At 44.3% G+C, this 9778-nt stretch overlaps 1 protein-coding gene across 2 annotated transcripts; it reads left to right on the top strand.

Annotated features, from left to right (window-relative positions):
- The first annotated feature begins 87 nt into the window (after positions 1-87).
- Positions 88-5806, top strand: RAB19 (RAB19, member RAS oncogene family). Of its 2 annotated transcripts, none has more exons than XM_030040585.2 (4): positions 88-318; positions 444-656; positions 1495-1678; positions 4051-5806. In XM_030040585.2, the coding sequence occupies exons 2-4, from the start codon at positions 462-464 to the stop codon at positions 4314-4316; spliced, it is 645 nt and encodes a 214-aa protein (XP_029896445.1). In that variant the 5' UTR covers positions 88-318; positions 444-461; the 3' UTR covers positions 4317-5806. The 2 variants fall into 2 exon arrangements, with proteins under 2 accessions (XP_029896445.1, XP_029896446.1); XM_030040586.2 differs by having other exon boundaries at positions 216-304.
- Positions 5807-9778: the final 3972 nt, after the last annotated feature.

The following is a 9778-nucleotide window of genomic DNA, read 5'->3' on the forward strand; positions in this document are numbered from 1 at the left end:
GGACGCGGCTCTTCCGGCGGGAGGGGCCCCCGGGCGCGGCGGGAGCTGTAGTCCGGGCCCCGCCGCCGCCGGCGCCGCCGGGCAGGGACCCCCCCGGCTCTGCCCCCGGGCCCTTGCCCGCCTCCCGCAGCGCTGCAGCGGAGCACGGGGGGGGCGAGCGGCGCCGGCACCGCTCCCCGGGCTGAGCCCGCGGGGCCGGGCAGGCGGAGGAAGGGGAGGAAGAGGAGGAGGAGGAGGACTACATTTCCCGGCGGCCCCGGGAGGGCCGGGGCGGGTACAAAGCGGGCGCTACCTGTCCCGGCAGGTGAGCGCCAACAGGTGAGCGGGCGGCTGGTCGGGGCTCGGGCTCCTTCCCCGGGCTGCCGTGAGTGGAGCTGGGCCGGGCGGCGGCTCTTCCTCTTCCTCCTCCTCCTCCTCCTCACCGCCGCGCTTCCCCCCCGCAGGCCCGCCCGGGAGCCGCGATGCCTTTCTCCAGCTCCGGCGCGGACGATGCCTTCGACTACCTCTTCAAGATCATCCTGATCGGGGACTCCAACGTGGGGAAGACCTGCGTGGTGCACCGCTTCAAGACGGGGCAGTACAACGAGAAGCAGCAGAACACCATCGGCGTCGACTTCACTGTGCGCTCCGTGGACATCGACGGCAAGAAAGTGAAGGTCGGTGGCCGCAGCGAGCCCGAGCCGCTCGGTGGGCAGCACCCTGCGGGTGCTAGGGCAGCGGCGGGACGCACAGCATCTCCCGCTCGGCCCCGCTGAAGGCAGCGGGCAAAAGCTGGCAGCCTTTCTGACCGGGGGTGTTTCCGAGGGGAGCTTTCCCTCAGGAGGCAGTCACCCCAATCTGGGTACGTGCTTGCTCTCGTGGCTTCTCTGGAGCTACCTGTGGAGACGGCTCACACTTTTCCCGCAGAAAGTTCTTTAAAAGCCGGCTCTGGTTTGGAGGGGGTGTCTCTTCCCTCCTTCAGAGATGGGGGGGTTGAGCTGGGACGTGAAGGAGGGAAAACCCTCTAGTATGCAAAGACTCTGCCTTGACGCGTGCTTGATTTGAGGGAAGGTGAAGATTTGCAAGACAAACGCCAGAAGAAATTGTTGGCTAAAACTTACCTCTGTGTGTAGACAAAAGTTCAGATGCCTGCCCTTTATATAGCTTTGCTTTACCCAGCCCTGCATCAGGGCTTTTTGGCTCCTCTTCCTTTCCTATTAAAAGGTAATGCTTGATATCTTCTGGTACAGTTGTTGAAACTGGGTTTCTTGGCCTCTTTGCAAAGCTGGGTTTACCCTTGCAGCTTTCTCTTTGCTCTGTGTAGACTGTCTTTACAGGCATGTAAGTGTCTCTTCAGATCTAGAGGACAAAGCCACACTGTGGTGTAGTAGAGTAAGGTGGGACAGGTCTAGCCCCCTCTAGACAAGGGGTTTCAAAAGCATAGATGCTCATGGCAGATGCACAGGAAGCCACATTCACTGGTCTTTACTACAACTTCTATCCTTTCTCTTACAGATTCAAGTGTGGGACACAGCTGGACAAGAACGCTTCCGGACAATAACCCAGTCTTATTACAGGAGTGCCCATGGGGCCATCCTTGCCTATGACCTTACTAGGAGGTCTACATTTGAATCCATTCCTCACTGGATTCATGAAATTGAAAAGTATGGTGCCGCAAACTTGGTCATGATGTTAATTGGTAGGAATCTAATTTTAAATATTATGTTATGTAGCTTTTTTAATATGTATATAAAATCCCCCTTGCTTTCCCCCCACTAGTTAAAGCATCTATAACTATGCATTAAAGAACAATGCAGTTTTAATTAAAGGAGACCAGAAAGTGTATCAATTTGGCCTAAGCTTAAAAAATGAGGAAAGTCGCAGCCTGGTCCTGACAGGACTAAGCGCATTGCAGACAGTGAAACCTTTTTACTTTTTCCTTTCCTGCTGGAATAATGCAACAAGCTTGCTGCTAGTCTAGCAAGCAGGGACAACCTTACTGAGGTTAGAATTGCAGTAAGTCTGAGCCTGTACTCCTGATGCACAGGAATTCAGCGGCTCAATAATTAAAGACGAAGGGGAACGTACAGAGCAACACAACTCCTCATTCTCATCTTTCCTCTCTGTTCTTTTGATATGCATGCACGTTGCTCTGTAATTGGACTCTGATCAGGTAAGATGGTAGATGAGGACATGGCTTTTCCAGAGCATGAAGTAGTCTGCTTGCATTCCTCCTCCTCTTCCTCATTTATTCCACAAGCATTCAGGAAACTTTGCCTCTTGAAGAAAGAAATGGGTAGAAATTGTTGAGAATGGAGCTGGTAGGAAGCAATGTGGTTCTTTCCCTTTGTGTTTCAGGTTATTATTGCTCTTCCCTCCTCCAAGGAGGAAGCTGCAAATGAGAGAACTGGTGTAGTAAAATGACAGAGCCTTTATTTACATTCCACTGCTTCTGCCTCTTCCACTGTGGCACTGTGCCGAGGGCAACGCATGCAGCCGCACCAGCCCAAACTGGCTCTTGAGGACAGGCAGCGTTGAGCCCCACAGCACAGCAGGCATGGGACCTAAGCTTCTGCTTGTGCTCCTAGCAAATTACTTACTTCTGCTGTGGTGGTTCTTCTTGTTCTTCCTCTGAAGAAACAAACAACAAATTCTGACTTGCATGTAACTGCAGTGCTTGGAATGAGTAAGAGGGGGAGGATCGCTAAGCTTTGGTAGGGTTTTTCCAACTTTTCTCATTAATCTGAAGAACAAGATCTATCTGTGTGTGTGGTGGAGGCTGTTGGTTGTTTGGTTCTTTTTTTTTTTTTTAAGAAGTTCTGAAATTGGTAAAAATAAAGCTTTTGTCAAGGATCCAGCTTGGTGCTTTTTTCCAAAGCTGGTGCTGTTTGGTTTACTTTGGCAGGAAGCCTTTATATGTTTAATTACATGTAGTCATGTTATACACTTTTCTAACATGAGGTTAAGGTTAAGAAATCTAACTTTCCCATCTGGAACTGAAGAAGGGGGGGGGGGGGGCGGTGGCTCTTTTTAAGAAGGCAAATAACCCTCAAGCAAGGTGGGTTTTAGGGGGGGGGGCTATGGGGGTTTTTTTCCCCTTTTAGAAAAACTGAAAGGGACTTAATGGGAGGGGAGTTGGCTTATATATGCTTCAAATTCAAGATCTGAATTCGAGGAAGGGTTATCTTGAAACTATGAATGTAGACTTCAGCCAGGTACTACATGTACCAGAACCGATGATAATTCCACACGTGCTGCAACTACTTAAATATAAAAAGGTATTTTATCTGAGGTGTTTCATGACTTCTGGCAGATTTTGAGTAAACTGCTTCAATGAAAAGTTTAATATATATGTGCAGAAACTTTTTAAATACATGTTCTAAGCATTAAGGTAGCTGGTGTGAATTCTTATCTGTTTTGATGTCATCTTAAAATGACTGACTTGTATAAATAAATCAGATTTTAACATGACCTAACAGTTGAGCAGGTTCTTCCTGGGTTTTAGTGGGTTTTTTTTTTTTTGAGGAGATCTGCTGTAGACTAACAACATTCCAGGTCTTCAGAGCTGAGCGTCCACTTTGAGATGTGTCAAGGTATCTTGACACTAGCATAACACGTGTGGCTTCCACTGAAGGTTGGAAGTTGGAAGGAGTGAGGAATAAACCTTCAAGCAATGCTGCTTTGGTTTGCTGTGTGCAATCACTATAGCTACAAGATTTCTTTTTTTTTTTTTTAAATATTTAACTTAAATGCTCCTTAATGTTTAAAAACACTAGGGAATAGGGACCAACAGTTGCTTCCAAATAATCCTCTGGCACCACTAACTACAGCAAGTAACTACATGAACACAGGTTTTTAGGTTTTGGATTTTAACTCATTTGATATCGTATGATTAGCTGCAGTTTTGATTCGCATTCTATGTTTGTGGCTCTGATGTGCTCACATCTTGTTTTTTCCAGTAACTCTTGTTCCCAACATAAATCTATAGTTTAACAAAATTGAATGGATTGCATTTAAAGATTAATTTTTGAGATACTAAATTATTGAATTACCTATTTGCCTTCTTTTCAGGGAACAAATCAGATTCACTGGATAAGCGCCAAGTCCTGTTTGAAGATGCTTGCACGCTGGCAGAGAAGCATGGGCTCTTAGCTGTACTGGAGACATCAGCAAAAGAAGCTCAAAACATAGAAGAGGTGTTCATGTTAATGGCTAAGGAGCTAATAGCCCGAAATACCTTACAGCTTCATGGAGAGAACCCTCCAAACAGCATCTACCTTGATTCCAGGCCAGTGATTGCCAGTCCAAATGTGGAGAAGACCCAGTGCCTCTGCTGAAGACAGATTTCAGGAACAACTTGGAAGTTGTCATTCTTCTGAGGCTGTTTGATTTTATTCAATTCATGAAAGTGTGCTGTGTGGCCTCAAGCCACTTCTCTTGATATCTCTACCTTGCAGCTTGGCTTGTAAGTATCTTCAGAGATTGTTGTTGCTGTTGGTAGCACAGGTTGCTTTGAACATGGCAGCTAATGCTTTAACACGCACTTCTGAGCTGAGAGGACTCAGGAAGCTGCCAGCCCTTGCCTTAACCAAAGAGAACTGTAAAAATTATTGCCTTTAATTATATCGTTAAACAACTTTCTGGCTGTGTCAAGACAAACTTGCACCAGAGCTCTGCACTGATTTGACCCTTCTAAGCTGTTTGTTCTAGTGCAAGCTCTTTACTCTTTGCCAGTAGCTTTAAAAAGTCTGACACATGCTTGGGCAGCACTAACCCATTGCTGCTTAAACTTTCTTTCAGGGGTGGTCCTGATGTCAGGCATGTAGCCACCCATCCCAAGGAGCTTAATATTTGTGAAAGAGTACATGATTTTACATCTGTACTGACTTCCTCACCAGACAAACCTGGAGATGTCCCTGGGGTTTCATAGCAGGCAGAATATGATACACTAGGGTCCCAACCTTCTTCCTGGGGTGAAAAAAGTTGTCTTTCACTTTACTAATTATAAGAATTGTTTCCAGTAGTGATCTCTGCCTTGCTACATAGACTTGCTAGGAGTAATGAAGCTTCCAAGGCACCAGTAATGGCCTAAATCAATGCTGGGGTGAAAGGACTTCCCCCCCCTGCCCCCCAACTTGTCTTGCTTTTGATGTGCTGATTTTAATCAGAAGCCTTCCGTAGTTTGTGTGATGGACTAATGGCAGCTTGAGAGTATGCCTGTAGATTTTTTCAAGGGAGTGCGAAGAAGGGATTCAAGCTCCTGTAAAACTTGGCAAGGGGTAAGATGGTTTAATTACGTAACCTCGCCTTAGAGCAATAAGGGAATGGTATGAGGCATACCAGAAAGCTAGCCCTAGGCAAGTATATATGCTACTGCTATGGAGACTGAACATCTTGGTAGCAGTAGAAGGTTTTGTATTGTTCCTCCCACATGCAAGCTCTGCTATTGGGGGCTTAGTTCTTCTATGTACTGGAACTGAATTGTTTGGGGTTTGGGGTTTTCTTTTTTTCCAGTAGATGGAAACAGGGAAGGAGAAGGAGGAAAGAAATATTATACAGAGGAAGTTTTTTGACTGCAATCCTCATGTACCAAAGTGCATCACTTAGTTACTGTTAAGCTATGAACTGGAACTCAAACTCTGTAATGATAAAATACGGTCTGGGTTACATGCAAAGAAGCCCTGAGAAGGCTGGTATGCTGCTAGCTTACCAGATGGCAGTCTACCCATGTTTCACAAGTTCTTGGAAAATAGGGAAATACATGTAGCAAATATTTCTGGAAAATCTTGTCTGAGAAGCACAAAAAAATAAAGCAGAATGAATCATTGATTTATAGTCTTGCAAATATTTCTAATATTATCAATGCTTCCTCTGGCCAGGTTCTTTGCTACCACATCCAAAGAGTAGGGGTTAATTCAGCTATGTGTAAAGTGAGGGAGAAATCTTCAATGCTAGCCTCCAAGCCTTTTGCTATAGCCTGCTGTGGAGAAAGCTTCATCATCTTCAGGCATCTTCTTCGTGATGTTTTCTTTTTAAATCTTAATTTCATCTTGATTTGGTACTAGCCTAGTAGTTGTATTTTAGTTTGCATATTTAAGCAACAGTCAACACTGTAACCTTTCAGAGTAGCAGAACAAGTAGCAATCCAGCTTACAAAGAACTAGTTTCTACACCTTTTACCACTAGGAAAACAGCTAAATATAAGTTCAATATTCTTGTGTTTCAAATCCAAACTACCCTGGTAGTAGTTTGTACTTTTTTTTTTTTTTTAATCCACACTTAAACTGCTAGGAAACTGTGTTCTATTTCAGATATACCAAAGATGGTATTTGCAGCAAATACTAATCTTCCACGAGACCTTAATAGAAAAGTACTGTGTTCATCTCCCATCATACTGTTTCATTAGCCAAGAATTGGAGGAAGGATCTTACCAGCAGAGCATTAACATTTGGATGGTTCATTGGGTTTACTGCCTTAGAGATTACCATATGAAGCTATTTTGCTTACCCTCAGTACGGAGACTTCTGCAGGCTGATGCTCCCTTAACTGCCCAGCACTGCTGGGTTACAGGGCTGTTGGCCATTCTCTTCCTGCACACACAGAGCTACTTGCAAAGCAAGTCCTTCCTTGGCAGAAAGCTGTGCAACACGGGATCAGGAAGAACAGGCTTGTGATTGTGCTTTGAGCTGTACTGTTCCCTTTCCTTTAACAGGTGCAACAGGCTCCTTACTACTCTTGTGAGAAACTAGTCTTAAATACCTACCCGTTGTGCAACTAAACCAGGAGTGTGACCTCTTTTGGTCGGTTGTTCGGCATCTTCCACAAGCCCTTTGGGCAGTTCTACTGAATGGTTTCCATAGGGTCACTTTTCATTCACATGAAGACAGCTTAAAAAGCAAGCTGCAGCAGTTGCTAACAAGAAGGTTCTTCAAAGTGTCTATTAGTAGACAGTATTACTCATGAGGTAATACATGAAGAAAGGTATAAACTTAAAAAACCTCCTTTATTATAGCACATTATTCTAGGCTGCAAGAGAGCAACCACTAGATTAAAAGCACAGTGTAACTTTTGCAGTTGTGCCTCTCCCCATCACAGAGCAGATGGAAGCATGCAGCTATGACAATGCAAGTAGCATTAACTGCTATGGAACATTATATTAATGTGTTTGTTCCTGCAGCATCATATGCCAATTCAATGTGCTTCCTGACAGCATCACTAATGCACTTGTACAAAATGTAGCTTATTGTAATGTTGTTTACAATGCTATCCTAAAAACTACTACTGTCCCACAGTTTTAAAAGCTGCATGTGCAGCTCAAGGACAGGCTCACTTGTTAAATTTTTATCTACTTGGAAGAAGTATTTGAATGTTAGCTGTGGCACATTACTTGCACTGGTATCACAGCCACACCAGGTGAGATTGAAGCAGCACCAGTCAATGTAACAGGGTAACAAAAAAAACCTAGAAGCATTTTAAAATGGAGCAAACTGACACCTCCCAGAAGCTGACAGGCTTAAAATCAAACATAAGTGCAACCCAGTGATGTGGAAGGCACATGGCACTGCCTGCGTGGTCAAGCTTTTTTTCCATACATAACAGGGAGGCTCTTAACAACACAAGCTCATGTTCTTATCTAATCATTCCAGTTAATGTTTAAGTATAGTTGGAAAGGAGACAGAGAAAGCAAATTTTCAGGCCCTGAACAGAGACAGCATGCTCTATCCTGGAGCCTTCTTGCAGGAAGGAGATGCATGCCTGCACTTTTGGACAAGGAACTGAAACTGAAGCTTCCCCCAGCCAGGTGAGTGCTCTAACCACAGCACTGTTTAGAGCTGCCCCTTCCCAGCTGTGAGCTGCCAATAGGCAGATTTTTATACATCTTGGTTCCCAGACACCACATTTGGCTGCAGGCAGGGGGGCTTTAATATTCATTGCTCAACACACTGACTCCTGAAGCCATTTTCAAGCACCTCTCAAGCAAGGGTGTTAAGGACTGGAACTACAACAGGCAATGCTGGGCTATCTTGAGTCCTCTGAGAGTAGTTTTAGATAGGCCAAGAGCCCCTTCTACCTAAGAGTACTTCAACTTTTAATAGGAACTTGCAGTTTGAGAGAGGTAGGACTTTTTAAAGTCTTTTAAAGCACTTCTTCTAGTGCTGTTATTCTAAAAATCAACCTTACCTTAGCTGCCTGCACAGGCTCTGTCTACACAATCACATCAAGCTATTGCCAAACAGGTGTTGACTCTGGCTTGACTGCAAGTGACAAATAGCATACCCACGGATAAAAGCAACAGCAGCAAGTAGGGGCAGAAATTTAGCATATTTGCAACTTCACATTTCCTTGCTCCAGCTGTGTCCATAAACATCACTGCTTACTACAGTTTTCACTGCCAGGTCTGTCTAGTTTTGCTTACCTGAAGTGAGGCTCATGACAAGTACAGTTTAAGAATGCCTCTCTAATGCTAGCACCAGAGTAAAACTGACTTTGTAGCAACCTGATCCCAACAGCACAGTCCTGTACTGTATCTCTGTCCTAAGGGACTACACATGAACTCCCTCATTTTACGCTGCTGCAACGTTAATAATTCTACCTATGCAAGTTCTGTTCCAAGCTTGAGACACCACATACCTCACAGTATCCTCCAAACAGAAATCTATTTTGTACCTGCTGTAGCAGGAAAGAGTTACTTGTATTTCATTAAATGAACCAGGCATCCCCTCAGCAAGATTACAATACACCTTGGGTTACCATTGGGAAAGAGCTGTCCTATCAAGATTTGAACAAAAGCAACAGAGGTATCAAGAAGCGCTCTTTGCTTGTATGATCACATTCAGACCAATTAGAATGGGCAGCAGTCACTTATTTTGCACTTACCACAAGATGCAAAATTTTATATCAAACCATATGTATATATTCTTGCATAGGGAGTAAAGCCAAGGCACTTAAAGTGAGAGCATGTGTCAATTTCAAAACAATAGTCTTCAGAAAAAAAGATTTTGCTGGTGGAAGTTTATGGAGTCTTTATACCTTTTTCATCCTGACACTACTCTCATTGGCCTCTTCAGTTTCTGTAACTTGAGTATTTGCTTAAAGAAAATGTAGCACAGCCTAAGTCATCACCCCCCATATTTTTAAATTTAAATTACTGAATTTATTCCTGTTCTTACAGAGGAAAAACATAGCAGCCTACTAACATACTTCACTCATTTCAAAGGCCCTACTCTTTTCAGTCATTCCAGTTTGGGGTGGGGGATGTGGAAATCATAGTTCAACAGCAAGCTTAGAAACAGGCCTACCACCAGCAAGTGACACACAGCAGTACTGCTTGATGACAAATACATGCAGTTCTTTAACTTACAGAACAAGAACCACACCAGGCTTCAAAGCAAGAGATCAACAGAAACTACTTGTCACACTTGAATACATCAGTCACTTTGTAGCTAGACAGAACAGCCTCCACCAAAGCAAGTCACTTACTTGCGTATTCTCAGCTTCCCCTGTAACACATACAGAAGTAGGTTTAGAAGCAGCAGCATCCACCATTGTGCCACATGTACACCCCCACAAAAAGTAAAGCGTGCCATTTATGACCCCTTATGAAGGAAACCTGATGCACATGCTCTGGCTGGCAAATTTATTACCTTTTTCCATCTTACCAGAACACATCTTTGTGAAACTTATGTTTGAATGCAACCTTCCAATAAGATATTAACAACTTATGTTCACTGTGTAGGGGAGAAAAAGCTAGCTCTACTTCAAAGCTTTTCATTTTTTCTGTTTCTCCCTGTCAGTTTTA

This window comes from Aquila chrysaetos, chromosome 17, assembly GCF_900496995.4.
Source record: "Aquila chrysaetos chrysaetos chromosome 17, bAquChr1.4, whole genome shotgun sequence".
Classification (NCBI taxonomy): domain Eukaryota; kingdom Metazoa; phylum Chordata; class Aves; order Accipitriformes; family Accipitridae; genus Aquila; species Aquila chrysaetos.